Below are 20,965 nucleotides of genomic sequence, written 5' to 3' on the forward strand. Positions count from 1 at the left end.
GAACACAGTAGGAGAGAGGATAGGTGAACACAGTAGGAGAGAGGATACGTGAACACAGTAGGAGAGAGGATAGGTGAACACAGTAGGATAGAGGATAAGTGAACACAGTAGGAGAGAGGATAGGTGAACACAGTAGGAGAGAGGATAAGTGAACACAGTAGGAGAGAGGATAGGTGAACACAGTAGGAGAGAGGATAGGTGAACACAGTAGGAGAGACGATAGGTGAACACAGTAGGAGAGAGGATAGGTGAGCACAGTAGGAGAGAGGATAGGTGGACACAGTAGGAGAGAGGATAGGTGAACACAGTAGGATAGAGGATAGGTGAACACAGTAGGAGAGAGGATAGGTGAACACAGTAGGAGAGAGGATAAGTGAACACAGTAGGAGAGAGGATAGGTGAACACAGTAGGATAGAGGATAAGTGAACACAGTAGGAGAGAGGATAGGTGAACACAGTAGGAGAGAGGATAAGTGAACACAGTAGGAGAGAGGATAGGTGAACACAGTAGGAGAGAGGATAGGTGAACACAGTAGGAGAGAGGATAGGTGAACACAGTAGGAGAGAGGATAAGTGAACACAGTAGGATAGAGGATAGGTGAACACAGTAGGATAGAGGATAAGTGAACACAGTAGGAGAGAGGATAGGTGAACACAGTAGGAGAGAGGATAAGTGAACACAGTAGGAGAGAGGATAGGTGAACACAGTAGGAGAGAGGATAGGTGAACACAGTAGGAGAGAGGATAGGTGAACACAGTAGGAGAGAGGATAGGTGAACACAGTAGGAGAGAGGATAGGTGAACACAGTAGGAGAGAGGATAGGTGAACACAGTAGGAGAGAGGATAGGTGAACACAGTAGGAGAGAGGATAGGTGAACACAGTAGGAGAGAGGATAGGTGAACACAGTAGGAGAGAGGATAGGTGAACACAGTAGGAGAGAGGATAGGTGAACACAGTAGGAGAGAGGATAGGTGAACACAGTAGGAGAGAGGATAGGTGAACACAGTAGGATAGAGAATAGGTGAACACAGTAGGATAGAGAATAGGTGAACACAGTAGGATAGAGGATAGGTGAACACAGTAGGAGAGAGGATAGGTGAAAGTAGTAGGAGAGACGATAGGTGAGCACAGTAGGAGAGAGGATAGGTGAGCACAGTAGGAGAGAGGATAGGTGAAAGTAGTAGGAGAGACGATAGGTGAACACAGTAGGAGAGAGGATAAGTGAACACAGTAGGAGAGAGGATAGGTGAAAGTAGTAGGAGAGACGATAGGTGAACACAGTAGGAGAGAGGATAGGTGAACACAGTAGGAGAGAGGATAGGTGAACACAGTAGGAGAGAGGATAGGTGAACACAGTAGGAGAGAGGATAGGTGAAAGTAGTAGGAGAGACGATAGGTGAACACAGTAGGAGAGAGGATAGGTGAACACAGTAGGAGAGAGGATAGGTGAACACAGTAGGAGAGAGGATAGGTGAGCACAGTAGGAGAGAGGATAGGTGAAAGTAGTAGGAGAGAGGATAGGTGAACACAGTAGGAGAGAGGATAGGTGAACACAGTAGGAGAGGGGATAGGTGAACACAGTAGGAGAGAGGATAGGTGAAAGTAGTAGGAGAGAGGATAGGTGAACACAGTAGGAGAGAGGATAGGTGAACACAGTAGGAGAGAGGATAGGTGAACACAGTAGGAGAGAGGATAGGTGAACACAGTAGGAGAGAGGATAGGTGAACACAGTAGGAGAGAGGATAGGTGAAAGTAGTAGGAGAGAGGATAGGTGAACACAGTAGGAGAGAGGATAGGTGAAAGTAGTAGGAGAGAGGATAGGTGAACACAGTAGGAGAGAGGATAGGTGAACACAGTAGGAGAGAGGATAGGTGAACACAGTAGGAGAGAGGATAGGTGAAAGTAGTAGGAGAGAGGATAGGTGAACACAGTAGGAGAGAGGATAGGTGAACACAGTAGGAGAGGGGATAGGTGAACACAGTAGGATAGAGGATAGGTGAAAGTAGTAGGAGAGAGGATAGGTGAACACAGTAGGAGAGAGGATAGGTGAACACAGTAGGAGAGAGGATAGGTGAACACAGTAGGAGAGAGGATAGGTGAGCACAGTAGGAGAGAGGATAGGTGAACACAGTAGGAGAGAGGATAGGTGAACATAGTAGGAGAGAGGATAGGTGAACACAGTAGGAGAGAGGATAGGTGAAAGTAGTAGGAGAGAGGATAGGTGAACACAGTAGGAGAGAGGATAGGTGAACACAGTAGGAGAGAGGATAGGTGAACACAGTAGGAGAGAGGATAAGTGAACACAGTAGGAGAGAGGATAGGTGAACATAGTAGGAGAGAGGATAGGTGAACACAGTAGGAGAGAGGATAGGTGAAAGTAGTAGGAGAGAGGATAGGTGAACACAGTAGGAGAGAGGATAGGTGAACACAGTAGGAGAGAGGATAGGTGAACACAGTAGGAGAGAGGATAGGTGAGCACAGTAGGAGAGAGGATAGGTGAAAGTAGTAGGAGAGACGATAGGTGAACACAGTAGGAGAGAGGATAGGTGAACATAGTAGGAGAGAGGATAGGTGAACACAGTAGGAGAGAGGATAGGTGAAAGTAGTAGGAGAGAGGATAGGTGAACACAGTAGGAGAGAGGATAGGTGAACACAGTAGGAGAGAGGATAGGTGAACACAGTAGGAGAGAGGATAGGTGAACACAGTAGGAGAGAGGATAAGTGAACACAGTAGGAGAGGGGATGGTGAAAGTACTAGTATAGAGGATAGGTGAACACAGTAGGAGAGAGGATAGGTGAACACAGTAGGATAGGGGATAGGTGAACACAGTAGGAGAGGGGATAGGTGAAAGTACTAGTATAGAGGATAGGTGAACACAGTAGGATAGGGGATAGGTGAACACAGTAGGAGAGAGGATAGGTGAACACAGTAGGAGAGAGGATAGGTGAACACAGTAGGAGAGACGATAGGTGAACACAGTAGGAGAGAGGATAGGTGAGCACAGTAGGAGAGAGGATAGGTGGACACAGTAGGAGAGAGGATAGGTGAACACAGTAGGATAGAGGATAGGTGAACACAGTAGGAGAGAGGATAGGTGAAAGTAGTAGGAGAGAGGATAGGTGAACACAGTAGGAGAGAGGATAAGTGAACACAGTAGGAGAGAGGATAAGTGAACACAGTAGGAGAGAGGATAGGTGAACACAGTAGGAGAGAGGATAGGTGAAAGTACTAGGATAGAGGATAGGTGAACACAGTTGGAGAGGGGATAGGTGAAAGTACTAGTATAGAGGATAGGTGAACACAGTAGGAGAGGGGATAGGTGAAAGTACTAGTATAGAGGATAGGTGAACACAGTAGGAGAGGGGATAGGTGAAAGTACTAGTATAGAGGATAGGTGAACACAGTAGGAGAGAGGATAGGTGAACACAGTAGGAGAGAGGATAGGTGAACACAGTAGGAGAGAGGATAAGTGAACACAGTAGGAGAGAGGATAAGTGAACACAGTAGGAGAGAGGATAGGTGAACACAGTAGGAGAGAGGATAGGTGAAAGTACTAGGATAGAGGATAGGTGAACACAGTAGGAGAGGGGATAGGTGAAAGTACTAGTATAGAGGATAGGTGAACACAGTAGGAGAGGGGATAGGTGAACGTACTAGTATAGAGGATAGGTGAACACAGTAGGAGAGAGGATAAGTGAACACAGTAGGAGAGAGGATAGGTGAACACAGTAGGAGAGAGGATAGGTGAACACAGTAGGAGAGAGGATAGGTGAACACAGTAGGAGAGACGATAGGTGAACACAGTAGGAGAGAGGATAGGTGAACACAGTAGGAGAGAGGATAGGTGAACACAGTAGGAGAGAGGATAGGTGAACACAGTAGGAGAGAGGATAGGTGAACACAGTAGGAGAGAGGATAGGTGAAAGTAGTAGGATAGAGGATAAGTGAACACAGTAGGAGAGAGGATAGGTGAACACAGTAGGAGAGAGGATAGGTGAACACAGTAGGAGAGAGGATAGGTGAACACAGTAGGAGAGAGGATAAGTGAACACAGTAGGAGAGAGGATAAGTGAACACAGTAGGAGAGAGGATAGGTGAACACAGTAGGAGAGAGGATAGGTGAACACAGTAGGAGAGAGGATAAGTGAACACAGTAGGATAGAGGATAGGTGAACACAGTAGGAGAGAGGATAGGTGAACACAGTAGGATAGAGGATAGGTGAACACAGTAGGAGAGAGGATAGGTGAACACAGTAGGAGAGAGGATAGGTGAACACAGTAGGATAGAGGATAGGTGAACACAGTAGGAGAGAGGATAAGTGAACACAGTAGGATAGAGGATAGGTGAACACAGTAGGAGAGAGGATAAGTGAACACAGTAGGAGAGAGGATAGGTGAACACAGTAGGAGAGAGGATAGGTGAACACAGTAGGAGAGAGGATAGGTGAACACAGTAGGAGAGGGGATAGGTGAAAGTACTAGGATAGAGGATAGGTGAACACAGTAGGAGAGGGGATAGGTGAAAGTACTAGTATAGAGGATAGGTGAACACAGTAGGAGAGAGGATAGGTGAACACAGTAGGAGAGAGGATAAGTGAACACAGTAGGAGAGAGGATAGGTGAACACAGTAGGAGAGAGGATAGGTGAACACAGTAGGAGAGAGGATAGGTGAAAGTAGTAGGAGAGAGGCTTTGCCACCTTGCTCTCACTTACAATCATCATACAGATCAGTGGTTTCCTCAAGGAAGGGAAAAAGAAATACAATTGATGTGAAGGATAGAATTTAAGCACTCAAACAGGGAGTGGATGACTAAGACCAGCACTCTGCACATTCATTGAAGAATACAACCCTCCAGAAGCAAATGATGTGCCTGTTCTGTCCTGTTCTGGTCTGTTCCGGTTCCGGGTTGGAGCGAGCGGTCGCATCTACACTTCGGTCCGCAGGTAGTATAACTTTTCATTACATTTTCATTACATTTCATTATAGTACAACGGTTTGATTTGTCTAATCTTAGCAATTTCTTTTTAGCTAGCTACATAGCCGTCTTTGTATCAAAGATAATTGCGTAATTATCGTATTTCGTCGTCCTAACGTAGTCTACACTGCTATCTGCCCAGCAGCTAGCTAACGTCCACTAGCACTGTAGAAACTATTACACTCAACTGAACGACTCGATTAGTGTAGTGTTAGCTAGCTACATAGTTGTCTTTGCTGTCTTCGTATCCAAGATAATTGTGTAGTTTAGAGTGTGTAGACTTAGAGTGATTATCTTAATTCACCGAGGTTAGCTAGCCAGCTATTTGTCGTCCTTAACGTAGGAGATACTGCTAGCTAGCTAGCCAACAGCTAGCCAACGCCTACTGAATAGAACGTCAACAACCCGGTCAACATTCCGCTTCGCTCCACAGGTAGTATCACATTTTCATTTCACTTCATTACAGTACAACGGTTTGATTTGTTTGGTCGTAGCTAGCTAGCAACATAGCCGTCTTTGTATCTAAGACAATTGTGTAGTCTAGAGCGATTTTCTAGGTTAGCTAGCCAGCTATTGCCGTTCTTTTAACGTAAAGTAACGTAATCAACACTGCTAGCTAGCCAGCTAGCCCCCGAATAGCAGCACTGTAGAAACTATTACACTCGACGGAACGACTTGATTAGTGTAGTGTCAACAACGCAGCCACTGCCAGCTAGCCTACAAAGTCAACTACGCAGCCACTACCAGCTAGCCTACTCCAGCAGTACTGTATCATTTCAATCATTTTAGTCAATAAGATTCTTGCTACGTAAGCTTAACTTTCTGAACATTCGAGACGTGTAGTCCACTTGTCATTCCAATCTCCTTTGCATTAGCGTAGCCTCTTCTGTAGCCTGTCAACTATGTGTCTATCTATCCCTGTTCTCTCCTCTCTGCACAGACCATACAAACGCTCCACACCGCGTGGCCGCGGCCACCCTAATCTGGTGGTCCCAGCGCGCACGACCCACGTGGAGTTCCAGGTCTCCGGTAGCCTCTGGAACTGCCGATCTGCGGCCAACAAGGCAGAGTTCATCTCAGCCTATGCCTCCCTCCAGTCCCTCGACTTCTTGGCAATGACGGAAACATGGATCACCACAGATAACACTGCTACTCCTACTGCTCTCTCTTCGTCCGCCCACGTGTTCTCGCACACCCGAGAGCTTCTGGTCAGCGGAGTGGTGGCACCGGGATCCTCATCTCTCCCAAGTGGTCATTCTCTCTTTCTCCCCTTACCCATCTGTCTATCGCCTCCTTTGAATTCCATGCTGTCACAGTTACCAGCCCTTTCAAGCTTAACATCCTTATCATTTATCGCCCTCCAGGTTCCCTCGGAGAGTTCATCAATGAGCTTGATGCCTTGATAAGCTCCTTTCCTGAGGACGGCTCACCTCTCACAGTCCTGGGCGACTTTAACCTCCCCACGTCTACTTTTGACTAATTCCTCTCTGCCTCCTTCTTTCCACTCCTCTCCTCTTTTGACCTCACCCTCTCACCTTCCCCCCCTACTCACAAGGCAGGCAATACGCTCGACCTCATCTTTTTGCTGTTCTTCCACTAACCTCATTGCAACTCCCCTCCAAGTCTCCGACCACTACCTTGTATCCTTTTCCCTCTCGCTCTCATCCAACACTTCCCACACTGCCCCTACTCGGATGGTATCGCGCCGTCCCAACCTTCGCTCTCTCTCCCCCGCTACTCTCTCCTCTTCCATCCTATCATCTCTTCCCTCTGCTCATACCTTCTCCAACCTATCTCCTGATTCTGCCTCCTCAACCCTCCTCTCTTCCCTTTCTGCATCCTTTGACTCTCTATGTCCCCTATCCTCCAGGCCGGCTCGGTCCTCCCCTCCCGCTCCGTGGCTCGACGACTCACTGCGAGCCCACAGAACAGTGCTCCGGGCAGCCGAGCGGAAATGGAGGAAAACTCGCCTCCCTGCGGACTTGGCATCCTTTCACTCCCTCCTCTCTACATTTTCCTCCTCTGTCTCTGCTGCTAAAGCCACTTTCTACCACTCTAAATTCCAAGCATCTGCCTCTAACCCTAGTAAGCTCTTTGCCACCTTCTCCTCCCTCCTGAATCCTCCTCCCCCCCTCCTCCCTCTCTGCAGATGACTTCGTCAACCATTTTGAAAAGAAGGTCGACGACATCCGATCCTCGTTTGCTAAGTCAAACGACACCGCTGGTTCTGCTCACACTGCCCTACCCTGTGCTCTGACCTCTTTCTCCCTCTCTCTCCAGGTGAAATCTCGCTTCTTGTGACGGCCGGCCGCCCAACAACCTGCCCGCTTGACCCTATCCCCTCCTCTCTTCTCCAGACCATTTCCGGAGACCTTCTCCCTTACCTCACCTCGCTCATCAACTCATCCCTGACCGCTGGCTACGTCCCTTCCGTCTTCAAGAGAGCGAGAGTTGCACCCCTTCTGAAAAAACCTACACTCGATCCCTCCGATGTCAACAACTACAGACCAGTATCCCTTCTTTCTTTTCTCTCCAAAACTCTTGAACGTGCCGTCCTTGGCCAGCTCTCCCGCTATCTCTCTCAGAATGACCTTCTTGATCCTAATCAGTCAGGTTTCAAGACTAGTCATTCAACTGACTGCTCTTCTCTGTATCACGGAGGCTCTCCGCACTGCTAAAGCTAACTCCCTCTCCTCTGCTCTCATCCTTCTAGACCTATCGGCTGCCTTCGATACTGTGAACCATCAGATCCTCCTCTCCACCCTCTCCGAGTTGGGCATCTCCGGCGCGGCCCACGCTTGGATTGCGTCCTACCTGACAGGTTGCTCCTACCAGGTGGCGTGGCGAGAATCTGTCTCCTCGCCACGCGCTCTCACCACTGGTGTCCCCCAGGGCTCTGTTCTAGGCCCTCTCCTATTCTCGCTATACACCAAGTCACTTGGCTCTGTCATAACCTCACATGGTCTCTCCTATCATTGCTATGCAGACGACACACAATTAATCTTCTCCTTTCCCCCTTCTGATGACCAGGTGGCGAATCGCATCTCTGCATGTCTGGCAGACATATCAGTGTGGATGACGGATCACCACCTCAAGCTGAACCTCGGCAAGACGGAGCTGCTCTTCCTCCCGGGGAAGGACTGCCCGTTCCATGATCTCGCCATCACGGTTGACAACTCCATTGTGTCCTCCTCCCAGAGCGCTAAGAACCTTGGCGTGATCCTGGACAACACCCTGTCGTTCTCAACTAACATCAAGGCGGTGGCCCGTTCCTGTAGGTTTATGCTCTACAACATCCGCAGAGTACGACCCTGCCTCACACAGGAAGCGGCGCAGGTCCTAATCCAGGCACTTGTCATCTCCCGTCTGGATTACTGCAACTCGCTGTTGGCTGGGCTCCCTGCCTGTGCCATTAAACCCCTACAACTCATCCAGAACGCCGCAGCCCGTCTGGTGTTCAACCTTCCCAAGTTCTCTCACGTCACCCCGCTCCTCCGCTCTCTCCACTGGCTTCCAGTTGAAGCTCGCATCCGCTACAAGACCATGGTGCTTGCCTACGGAGCTGTGAGGGGAACGGCACCGCAGTACCTCCAGGCTCTGATCAGGCCCTACACCCAAACAAGGGCACTGCGTTCATCCACCTCTGGCCTGCTCGCCTCCCTACCACTGAGGAAGTACAGTTCCCGCTCAGCCCAGTCAAAACTGTTCGCTGCTCTGGCCCCCAATGGTGGAACAAACTCCCTCACGACACCAGGACAGCGGAGTCAATCACCACCTTCCGGAGACACCTGAAACCCCACCTCTTCAAGGAATACCTAGGATAGGATAAAGTAATCCTTCTCACCCCCCCTTAAATGATTTAGATGCACTATTGTAAAATGGCTGTTCCACTGATGTCAGAAGGTGAATTCACCCATTTGTAAGTCGCTCTGGATAAGAGCGTCTGCTAAATGACTTAAATGTAAATGTAAATGTTCGAGTCTAGTCTGCCCTGTTCTGGTCTGTTCTGTTCTGTCATGTTCTGGTCTGTTCGAGTCTAGTCTGCCCTGTTCTGGTCTGTTCTGTTCTGCCCTGTTCTGGTCTGGTCTGTTCTGTCCTGTCCTGTTCTGGTCTGTTCTAGTCTAGTCTGCCCTGTTCTGGTCTGTTCTGTCCTGTCCTGTTCTGGTCTGTTCTAGTCTAGTCTGCCCTGTTCTGGTCTGTTCTGTCCTGTCCTGTTCTGGTCTGTTCTAGTCTAGTCTGCCCTGTTCTGTCCTGTCCTGTCCTGTTCTGGTCTGTTCTAGTCTAGTCTGCTCTGTTCTGTCCTGTTCTGTTCTGTTCTGTCCTGTCCTGTTCTGGTCTGTTCTAGTCTAGTCTGCTCTGTTCTGTTCTGCTCTGCTCTGTCCTGTCCTGTTCTGGTCTGTTCTAGTCTAGTCTGCTCTGTTCTCTCCTGTTCTGTCCTGCCCTGTTCTGTTCTGTCCTGTCCTGTCCTGTTCTGGTCTGTTCTAGTCTAGTCTCCTCTGTCCTGTCCTGTCCTGTTCTGGTCTGTTCTAGTCTAGTCTGCTCTGTTCTGTTCTGTTCTGTTCTGTTCTGTCCTGTCCTGTTCTGGTCTGTTCTAGTCTAGTCTGTTCTGTCCTGTCCTGTCCTGTCCTGTCCTGTCCTGTTCTGGTTTGTTCTAGTCTAGTCTGCCCTGTTCTGGTCTGTTCTGTTCTGTTCTGGTCTGTTCTGTTCTAGTCTAGTCTGCCCTGTTCTGGTCTGTTCTGTTCTGTCCTGTTCTGGTCTGTTCTAGTCTAGTCTGCCCAGTTCTGGTCTGTTCTGTTCTGCCCTGTTCTGGTCTGGTCTGTTCTGTCCTGTCCTGTTCTGGTCTGTTCTAGTCTAGTCTGCCCTGATCTGGTCTGTTCTGTCCTGTCCTGTTCTGGTCTGTTCTAGTCTAGTCTGCCCTGTTCTGGTCTGGTCTGCTCTGTCCTGTCCTGTTCTGGTCTGTTCTAGTCTAATCTGCTCTGTTCTGTTCTGCTCTGCTCTGCTCTGTCCTGTTCTGGTCTGTTCTAGTCTAGTCTGCTCTGTTCTGTCCTGTCCTGTCCTGTCCTGTTCTGGTCTGTTCTAGTCTAGTCTGCTCTGTTCTGTCCTGTCCTGTCCTGTCCTCTTCTGGTCTGTTCTAGTCTAGTCTGCCCTGTTCTGGTCTGTTCTGTTCTGTTCTGGTCTTTTCTAGTCTAGTCTACCCTGTTCTGGTCTGTTCTATTCTGCCCTGTTCTGGTCTGGTCTGTCCTGTCCTGTCCTGTTCTGGTCTGTTCTAGTCTAGTCTGCCCTGTTCTGGTCTGTTCTGTTCTGTCCTGTTCTGGTCTTTTCTAGTCTAGTCTGCCCTGTTCTGGTCTGTTCTATTCTGCCCTGTTCTGGTCTGGTCTGTTCTGTCCTGTCCTGTCCTGTTCTGGTCTGTTCTAGTCTAGTCTGCCCTGTTCTGATCTGTTCTGTCCTGTTCTGGTCTGTTCTAGTCTAGTCTGCCCTGTTCTGGTCTGTTCTGTCCTGTCCTGTTCTGGTCTGTTCTAGTCTAGTCTGCCCTGTTCTGTCCTGTCCTGTTCTGGTCTGTTCTAGTCTAGTCTGCTCTGTTCTGTCCTGTCCTGTCCTGTTCTGGTCTGGTCTAGTCCTGTCTAGTCTGCTCTGTTCTGTTCTGTTCTGTTCTGCTCTGCTCTGTCCTGTCCTGTTCTGGTCTGTTCTAGTCTAGTCTGTTCTGTTCTGTTCTGTCCTGTCCTGTTCTGGTCTGTTCTAGTCTAATCTGCTCTGTTCTGTTCTGTTCTGTCCTGTCCTGTCCTGTCATGTCCTGTTCTGGTCTGTTCTAGTCTAGTCTGCCCTGTTCTGGTCTGTTCTGTTCTGTCCTGTTCTGGTCTTTTCTAGTCTAGTCTGCCCTGTTCTGGTCTGTTCTATTCTGCCCTGTTCTGGTCTGGTCTGTTCTGTCCTGTCCTGTCCTGCTCTGGTCTGTTCTAGTCTAGTCTGCCCTGTTCTGGTCTGTTCTGTCCTGTTCTGGTCTGTTCTAGTCTAGTCTGCCCTGTTCTGGTCTGTTCTGTCCTGTCCTGTTCTGGTCTGTTCTAGTCTAGTCTGCCCTGTTCTGTCCTGTCCTGTCCTGTTCTGGTCTGTTCTAGTCTAGTCTGCTCTGTTCTGTCCTGTCCTGTTCTGGTCTGTTCTAGTCTGCTCTGTTCTGTTCTGTTCTGTTCTGCTCTGCTCTGTCCTGTCCTGTTCTGGTCTGTTCTAGTCTAGTCTGCTCTGTTCTGTTCTGTCCTGTCCTGTTCTGGTCTGTTCTAGTCTAGTCTGTTCTGTTCTGTTCTGTCCTGTCCTGTCCTGTTCTGGTCTGTTCTAGTCTGCTCTGTTCTGTTCTGTTCTGTTCTGTTCTGTTCTGTTCTGTCCTGTCCTGTCCTGTTCTGGTCTGTTCTAGTCTAGTCTGCTCTGTTCTGTTCTGTCCTGTCCTGTTCTGGTCTGTTCTAGTCTAGTCTGCCCTGATCTGGTCTGTTCTGTCCTGTCCTGTTCTGGTCTGTTCTAGTCTAATCTGCTCTGTTCTGTTCTGCTCTGCTCTGCTCTGTCCTGTTCTGGTCTGTTCTAGTCTAGTCTGCTCTGTTCTGTCCTGTCCTGTCCTGTCCTGTCCTGTTCTGGTCTGTTCTAGTCTAGTCTGCTCTGTTCTGTCCTGTCCTGTCCTGTCCTCTTCTGGTCTGTTCTAGTCTAGTCTGCCCTGTTCTGGTCTGTTCTGTTCTGTTCTGGTCTTTTCTAGTCTAGTCTGCCCTGTTCTGGTCTGTTCTATTCTGCCCTGTTCTGGTCTGTTCTGTCCTGTCCTGTCCTGTCCTGTTCTGGTCTGTTCTAGTCTAGTCTGCCCTGTTCTGGTCTGTTCTGTTCTGTCCTGTTCTGGTCTGTTCTAGTCTAGTCTGCCCTGTTCTGGTCTGTTCTGTTCTGCCCTGTTCTGGTCTGGTCTGTTCTGTCCTGTCCTGTCCTGTTCTGGTCTGTTCTAGTCTAGTCTGCCCTGTTCTGGTCTGTTCTGTCCTGTTCTGGTCTGTTCTAGTCTAGTCTGCCCTGTTCTGGTCTGTTCTGTCCTGTCCTGTTCTGGTCTGTTCTAGTCTAGTCTGCCCTGTTCTGTCCTGTCCTGTCCTGTTCTGGTCTGTTCTAGTCTAGTCTGCTCTGTTCTGTCCTGTCCTGTCCTGTTCTGGTCTGGTCTAGTCCTGTCTAGTCTGCTCTGTTCTGTTCTGTTCTGTTCTGCTCTGCTCTGTCCTGTCCTGTTCTGGTCTGTTCTAGTCTAGTCTGTTCTGTTCTGTTCTGTTCTGTCCTGTCCTGTTCTGGTCTGTTCTAGTCTAATCTGCTCTGTTCTGTTCTGTTCTGTCCTGTCCTGTCCTGTCATGTCCTGTTCTGGTCTGTTCTAGTCTAGTCTGCCCTGTTCTGGTCTGTTCTGTCCTGTCCTGTTCTGGTCTGTTCTAGTCTATTCTGCCCTGTTCTGGTCTGTTCTGTTCTGTCCTGTTCTGGTCTTTTCTAGTCTAGTCTGCCCTGTTCTGGTCTGTTCTATTCTGCCCTGTTCTGGTCTGGTCTGTTCTGTCCTGTCCTGTCCTGCTCTGGTCTGTTCTAGTCTAGTCTGCCCTGTTCTGGTCTGTTCTGTCCTGTTCTGGTCTGTTCTAGTCTAGTCTGCCCTGTTCTGGTCTGTTCTGTCCTGTCCTGTCCTGTTCTGGTCTGTTCTAGTCTAGTCTGCCCTGTTCTGTCCTGTCCTGTCCTGTTCTGGTCTGTTCTAGTCTAGTCTGCTCTGTTCTGTCCTGTCCTGTTCTGGTCTGTTCTAGTCTGCTCTGTTCTGTTCTGTTCTGTTCTGTTCTGCTCTGCTCTGTCCTGTCCTGTTCTGGTCTGTTCTAGTCTAGTCTGCTCTGTTCTGTTCTGTCCTGTCCTGTTCTAGTCTGTTCTAGTCTAGTCTGTTCTGTTCTGTTCTGTCCTGTCCTGTCCTGTTCTGGTCTGTTCTAGTCTGCTCTGTTCTGTTCTGTTCTGTTCTGTCCTGTCCTGTCCTGTCCTGTTCTGGTCTGTTCTAGTCTAGTCTGCTCTGTTCTGTTCTGTCCTGTCCTGTTCTGGTCTGTTCTAGTCTAGTCTGCCCTGTTCTGGTCTGTTCTGTTCTGTCCTGTTCTGGTCTGTTCTGTCCTGTCATGTTCTATTCTGTCCTGTCTTTTTCTGTTCTGGTCTGTTCTGTTCTGTTCTGGTCTGTTCTAGTCTAGTCTGCCCTGTTCTGGTCTGTTCTGTCCTGTCATGTTCTGTTCTGTTCAGGTCTGTTCTGTCATGTTCTGTATTGTTCTGGTATTTCCTGTTCTGGTCAGGTTTGTCTTGTTTTGTTCTGGTCAGGTCTGTCCTGTTCTGTTCAGGTCTGTTCTGTATTGTTCTGGTATGGTCAGGTCTGGTCAGGTCTGCCCTGTTCTGGTCTGTCCTGTTCTGGTCTGTTCTGGTCTGTCCTGTCCTGTCCTGTCCTGTTCTGTTCTGTTCTGGTCTGTTCTGGTCACCTCTGTTCTGGTCTGTTCTGTTTTGTTCTGGTTAGGTCTGTCCTGTGAGCTTATAACCAACATCTGCTGTTGACAATAATATACTACACTTTTCCCATCCATCCAAAACGTGGCAGTAGGCATGAATGGGTCTTCCTCTCCTCATCTCATTTCCTGCATTCAGTACAGATCATTTAACAATTTGATCCATGAATAGCAATTTCTATCTGTAGTGGTCAATGAATGACATGTCATCAGCAGTGGTGTAAAGTACTTGAGTAAAACTACTTTAAAGTACTACTTAATTAATTAGTTTTTTGGGGGGTAATCTGTACTTTACTATTTATATTTATGGCAACTTTTACTTTTACTTCAATACATTCCTAAAGACAAAAATGTACTTTTTACTACATGTATTTTCCCTGACACCCAGAAGTCGTCCCTACTGCCTTTGATCTGGCAGACTCACTAAACAGAGAACATCCCTGGTCGTCCCTACTGCCTCTGATCTGGCAGACTCACTAAACAGAGAACATCCCTGGTCGTCCCTACTGCCTCTGATCTGGCAGACTCACTAAACAGAGAACATCCCTGGTCGTCCCGACTGCCTCTGATCTGGCAGACTCACTAAACAGAGAACATCCCTGGTCGTCCCTACTGCCTCTGATCTGGCAGACTCACTAAACAGAGAACATCCCTGGTCGTCCCTACTGCCTCTTGACTGGCAGACTCACTAAACAGAGAACATCCCTGGTCATCCCTACTGCCTCTGATCTGGGAGATTCACTAAACAGAGAACATCCCTGGTCATCCCTACTGCCTCTGATCTGGAGGACTCACTAAACAGAGAACATCCCTGGTCATCTCTACTGCCTCTGATCTGGAGGACTCACTAAACAGAGAACATCCCTGGTCATCCCTACTGCCTCTGATCTGGCAGACTCACTAAACAGAGAACATCCCTGGTCGTCCCTACTGCCTCTGATCTGGCAGACTCACTAAACAGAGAACATCCCTGGTCGTCCCTACTGCCTCTGATCTGGCAGACTCACTAAACAGAGAACATCCCTGGTCGTCCCTACTGCCTCTGATCTGGCAGACTCACTAAACAGAGAACATCCCTGGTCGTCCCTACTGCCTCTGATCTAGGAGACTCACTAAACAGAGAACATCCCTGGTCGTCCCTACTGCCTCTGATCTGGCAGACTCACTAAACAGAGAACATCCCTGGTCATCCCTACTGCCTCTGATCTGGCAGACTCACTAAACAGAGAACATCCCTGGTCATCCCTACTGCCTCTGATCTGGCAGACTCACTAAACAGAGAACATCCCTGGTCGTCCCTACTGCCTCTGATCTGGCAGACTCACTAAACAGAGAACATCCCTGGTCGTCCCTACTGCCTCTGATCTGGCAGACTCACTAAACAGAGAACATCCCTGGTCGTCCCTACTGCCTCTGATCTGGCAGACTCACTAAACAGAGAACATCCCTGGTCGTCCCTACTGCCTCTGATCTGGGAGACTCACTAAACAGAGAACATCCCTGGTCATCCCTACTGCCTCTGATCTGGCAGACTCACTAAACAGAGAACATCCCTGGTCATCCCTACTGCCTCTGATCTGGCAGACTCACTAAACAGAGAACATCCCTGGTCGTCCCTACTGCCTCTGATCTGGCAGACTCACTAAACAGAGAACATCCCTGGTCGTCCCTACTGCCTCTGATCTGGCAGACTCACTAAACAGAGAACATCCCTGGTCGTCCCTACTGCCTCTGATCTGGTGCTCACTAAACAGAGAACATCCCTCGTCATCCCTACTGCCTCTGATCTGGAGGACTCACTAAACAGAGAACATCCCTGGTCATCCCTACTGCCTCTGATCTGGTGGACTCACTAAACAGAGAACATCCCTGGTCGTCCCTACTGCCTCTGATCTGGAGGACTCACTAAACAGAGAACATCCCTGGTCGTCCCTACTGCCTCTGATCTGGAGGACTCACTAAACAGAGAACATCCCTGGTCATCCCTACTGCCTCTGATCTGGCAGACTCACTAAACACAAATGTTTGGTTTGTAAATGATGTCTGAGTGTTGGAGTGTGCCCCTTCCTATCCGTAAATAAATAAAAACAAGAAGATGGTGCCATCTGGTTTGCTTAATATAAGGAAGTTAAAATGATTTATACTTTTACTTTTGATGCTATACATTTTAGCATTTTCATTTACTTTTACTTAAGTATATTTAAAAACAAATACTTTTAGACTTTTTACTCAAGTAGTATTTTACTGGGTAACTTTCACTTTTACTCGAGTCATTTTCTATTAAGGTGTCTTTACTTTTACTCAAGTAACACAATTGAGTTCTTTTTCCACCACTGGTAGTGAGAGGGACATGAAAAAATAGAAGTTACAGCCGACATAATTTTTTTGTCTCTTAAACAATAGAGTAATAGCACAAATCTTTGGTAATATTCTTAGTTTTTTGGTAACCATCAGGATAATAATATGCTATTCTAACACAGGAGACTAATAATGTATTAACTATCTAATAAAAGGTTGTACCAATTTGATTCATCAGTTGAAAATTACTGAACAGAAATCACAGACTGTGGCTTTAATGCGAGGCCATGACGTCAGAAGCAGTCTCCAAGGGATAACGGAGCAGAGCACAGGGGTACCGTACCCTACCTTGGAACGGACGAGTCAATACTGCTGCGTGGGATTCATCGCAACATTGCAGATCAAGATTCTTCATCTCGGTGATGAGACAATACACCACGGCCCGGGCCATGGCCAGTCGGGGAGGCTCGTGCGTGTCCTGCTGCCATGTTTGCGTTTTCGCATTTACTGCATTTCTCATTCTGGCTGAGCGAACTGCGCGTAAGTATCACTGCCTAAACCCACACGCACATCCCTCCAGTGATGGAGATAGGCCTGTATTCTCTCACCACACCTAGGCTACAATCAGTACAGTGTCAAACCACGGAGGGTTGCATGGCGGTTTCATTGATGTTTCCCAAAGTCTTTTATTTTTAATCTGCATTTTCAGATGAATTACAATCTTTATAGTTGCGTGTATTGCTTGTGTCGATGTAGGTGTTAAGGTGTTGTGGAAACTTGCAACAGCAGCCGCGAACAACATTTCTGCTGTAGCTAAAGTCATGCTCATAGAAAAGTGGCGCATTTCTGTCATATTCGAGCGCCTTTTTCTGTATGCCATAAATGGATAGGGGAATGGGCGGACCCTACTATCCCCAACTGGTCGGGCTGCTCCGGCAGATGGTTAATATTACTGGGACAGGGAGAGGGGGGGGGGGAGTGGAGAGGAAAGGGAGAGGCGGACATAGAGCACCGCATCGTTCAGTAAGTGGTTCTGTAGAGGCAGGAGGCGCGTGCATTTTGTAGCCTATTAGAGATAAGGGACAGCAGCAGCATCACCCAGGCCCTACCCTGTCCTCAGCCTATAGTCATGATAGAGGTCACACACACACACACACACACACACACACACACACACACACACACACACACACACACACACACACACACACACACACACACACAGAGATGTTGAAACTGCCCTCACTGTTCTACTGCTTATCACACTTGCAGTTTGGGAAAATACATTACACATTCGTTAGATAATTACATATTGATTACGTGTTAATTAGCCTTCTCTGTGTCTTGGGTGTTATGGACAATTTGGTACCAGGTGTGTCCTGTTTGGTACCAGGTGTGTCCAGTTTGGTACCAGGTGTGTCCTGTTTGGTACCAGGTGTGTCCAGTTTGGTACCAGGTGTGTCCTGTTTGGTACCAGGCGTGTCCAGTTTGGTACCAGGTGTGTCCTGTTTGGTACCAGGTGTGTCCTGTTTGGTACCAGGTGTGTCCAGTTTGGTACCAGGTGTGTCCTGTTTGGTACCAGGTGTGTCCAGTTTGGTACCAGGTGTGTCCAGTTTGGTACCAGGTGTGTCCAGTGTTTTATGTTGACCTAAGTACCAACCAGTGCCCATCATTGTCACATTATGTAAAGACCAGCTGCCAGTACACTAGAAAATACATTATGTGTATCTGTGTGTAGATGTCCTGTATCATCTCCAATGATCTACTTGTGTGTGTGTTTATCCACAGTGATCTACTGTTTTGTGTACTACCTGTGGGTGGGGCATAATTACTGCTACGCCCACTGGGCGGGGCTTACGGCCTTGTTCCTCCTCCCTGGGTGGGGTCCCCAGTTGCTCAGTTGGCTGTGGTACCAGGCGGATGGACGAATACGTAGCAAAGACCTCAAATGGACTCACATCCTGCACCTGGGCATCTTTAGAAGGTAACGTACCCGCGTTGGTACCCTCTTTGGGGTTAGAGGTCCGGGGTTAGAGGTCAACGATGAAACGAGAACACTGTGTTGTTGTGTTCCAGGTTATGGGAGACTATGACGTCCACTCGAGAGGATCAGTGCAGTGAGATAATGCAGCAGGCTGACGTTTCAGCTCTCCGCCTGTTGGAGGCGCTGGTGGTCACTCTGCCACAGACCATACTGCAGACCTACGTCCTCATCTGTACAGATGTAGGACTATCTTCACCAGGTATGTGTCTCTGTGTGTTTGTGTTGTTTTTGTTTTAGGGGGTAGATCAGCTTTAATATCACAGATAGATTGTAACTTCCATCAATGTACAGTTGAAGTCGGAAGTTTACATACACTTAGGTTGGAGTCATTAAAACTCGTTTTTCAACCACTCCACAAATTTCTTGTTAACAAACTATAGTTTTGGCAAGTCGGCTAGGACATCTACTTTGTGCATGACACAAGTAATTTTCCCAACAATTGCTTACAGGCAGATTATTTCACTTATAATTCGCTGGGTGAATTCCAGTGGGTCAGAAGTTTACATACAGTACACTATGTTGACTGTGCCTTTAAACAGTTTGGAAAATTCCAGAAAATTATGTCATGGCTTTAGAAGCTTCTGATAAGCTAATTGACATAATTTGAGTCAATTGGAAGTGTACCTGTGGATGTATTTCAAGGCCTACCTTCAAACTCAGTGCCTCTTTGCTTGACATCATGTGAAAAAGAAATCAGCCAAGACCTTAGAAAATAATTTGTAGACCTCCACAAGTCTGGTTGATCCTTGGGAACAATTTCCAAATGCCTGAAGGTACCACGTTCACCTGTACAAACAATAGTACGCAAGTATAAACACCATGGGACCATGCAGCCGTCATACCGCTCAGGAAGGAGACGCGTTCTGTCTCCTGGAGATGAACGTACTTTGGTGTGAAAGGTGCAAATCAATCCCAGAAAAACAGCAAAGGACCTTGTGAAGATGCTGGAGGAAACAGGTACAAAAGTATTACATCCACAGTAAAACGAGTCCTATATCGACATAACCTGAATGGTCGCTCAGCAAGGAAGAGCCACGGATCTAAAACCGCCATAAAAAAGCCAGGCTACGGTTTGCAACTGCACATAGAGACAAAGATTGTACTTTTTGGAGATATGTCCTCTGGTCTGATGATTCAAAAATAGAACTGTTTGGCCATAATGACCAACGTTATGTTTGGAGGAAAAAGGGGGAGGTTTGCAAGCTGAAGAACACCAGCCCAACCATGAAGCACAGGGGTGGCAGCATCATGTTGTGGGGGTGCTTTGCTGCAGGGGGGACTGGTGCACTTCACAAAATAGATGGCATCATGAGGATGGAAAATTGCGTGGATATATTGAAGCAACATCTCAAGACATCAGTCAGGAAGTTAAAGCTTGGTCACAAATGGGTCTTCCAAATGGACAATGACCCCAAGCATACTTCCAAAGTTGTGGCAAAATGGCTTAAGGACAACAAAGTCCAGTTATTGGAGTTGCCATCACAAAGCCCTGACCTCAAGCCTATAGAAAGCTTGTAGGCAGAAATGAAAAGGCGTGTGCGAGCAAGGAGGCCTACAAACCTGACTCAGTTACTTCAGCTCTGTAAGGAGGAATGGGCCAAAATTCACCCATCTTATTGTGGAAGGCTACCCGAAGCGTTTGACCCAAGTTAAACAATTTAAAAGCAATGCTCCCGAATACTCATTGAGTGTATGTAAACTTCTGACTCACTGGGAATGTGATGAAAGAAGTAAAAGTTTAAATAAATAATTCTCTCGAATATTTTTCTGACATTTCACATTCTTAAAATAAAGTTTTGATCCTAACTGACCTAAGACAGGGAATTTGTACTAGGATTAAATGTCAGTAATTGTGAAAAACTGAGTTTAAATGTATTTGGCTAAGGTGTATGTAAACTTCCGACTTCAACTATAGGTCCCCAGCTTCAGCGAGTTTTGCAATTCGTGGCGTCATTTCTAATCACCCATATATTTTTTCTAAATATAAATATACAGAAAGTATTCAGACTCCTTGACTTTTTCCACATTTTGTTACGTTACAGCCTTATTCTAAAATGGATTAAAGAAAATATATTCCTCATCAATTTACACACAATACCCCATAATGACAAAGATAAAATTGTATTTTAGAAATTTTTGCAAATTTATTAAAAGTAAAAAACAGAAATATAACATTTACATAACTATTCAGACCCTTTACTCAGTACTTTGTTGAAGCACCTTTGGCAGCTATTGCAGCCTCAAGTCTTCTTGGGTGTGACGCTACAAGCCTGGCACACCTGTATTTGGGGAGTTTCTCCCATTCTTCTCTGCAGATCCTCTCAAGCTCTGTCAGGTTGGATGGGGAGCGTCGCTGCACAGCTATTTTCAGGTCTCTCCAGAGATATTCAATCAGGTTTAAGTGGCTGAGCCACTCAAGGACATTCAGAGACTTGTCCCGAAGCCACTCCTGCGTTGTCTTGGCTGTGTGCTTAGGGTTGTTGTCTTGTTGGAAGGTGAACCTTCGTCCCAGTCTGAGGCTCTGAGAGCTCTGGAGCAGGTTTTCATCAAGGATCTCTCTACTTTGCTCCGTTCATCTTTGCCTCGATCCTGACTAGTCTCCCAGTCCCTGCCGCTGACACCATCCCCACAGTATGATGCTGCTACCACCATGCTTCAACATAGGGATGGTGCCAGGTTTCCTTCAGACGTGACGCTTGGCATTCAGGCCAAAGAGTTCAATCTTGGATTCATCAGACCAGAGAATCTTGTTTTTCATGGTCTGAGAGTCTTTAGGTGCCGTTTGGCCAACTCCAAGCGGGCTGTCATGTGCGTTTTACTGAGGAGTGGCTTCTGTCTGGCCACTCTACCCGTAAAGGCCTGATTGGTGGAGTGCTGCAGAGATGGTTGTCCTTCTGGAATGTTCTCCCTTCTCTAGAGAGGAACTCTAGAGCTCTGTCAGCATGACCATCGGGTTCTTGGTCACCTCCCTGACCAATGCTCTTCTCCCCCGATTGCTCAGTTCTAGGAAGAGTCTTGGTGGTTCTAAGCTTCTTCCATTTAAGAATGATGGAGGCCACAGTGTTTTTGGGGACCTTCAATGCTGAAAAAAATGTTGGTACCCTGCCCCAGATCTGTGCCTCGACACAATCCTGTCAAGGCGCTC

The 20,965-nt window shown here is 47.6% G+C and overlaps 1 protein-coding gene across 1 annotated transcript in view; it reads left to right on the top strand.

Annotated features, from left to right (window-relative positions):
- The first annotated feature begins 16,115 nt into the window (after positions 1 to 16,115).
- LOC135525535 (XK-related protein 5-like) overlaps positions 16,116 to 20,965 on the top strand; it is a 12,134-nt gene continuing 7,284 nt past the window's right edge. Inside the window, exons 1-3 of the mRNA XM_064953210.1 lie at positions 16,116 to 16,316; positions 17,565 to 17,760; positions 17,853 to 18,019. Of these exons, the coding sequence (XP_064809282.1) occupies positions 16,199 to 16,316; positions 17,565 to 17,760; positions 17,853 to 18,019 (481 nt within the window). The 5' untranslated portion in view covers positions 16,116 to 16,198. The remainder of the gene's footprint in view (positions 16,317 to 17,564; positions 17,761 to 17,852; positions 18,020 to 20,965) is intronic.

This window comes from Oncorhynchus masou, chromosome 32, assembly GCF_036934945.1.
Source record: "Oncorhynchus masou masou isolate Uvic2021 chromosome 32, UVic_Omas_1.1, whole genome shotgun sequence".
NCBI classification, from domain to species: Eukaryota; Metazoa; Chordata; class Actinopteri; order Salmoniformes; family Salmonidae; genus Oncorhynchus; species Oncorhynchus masou.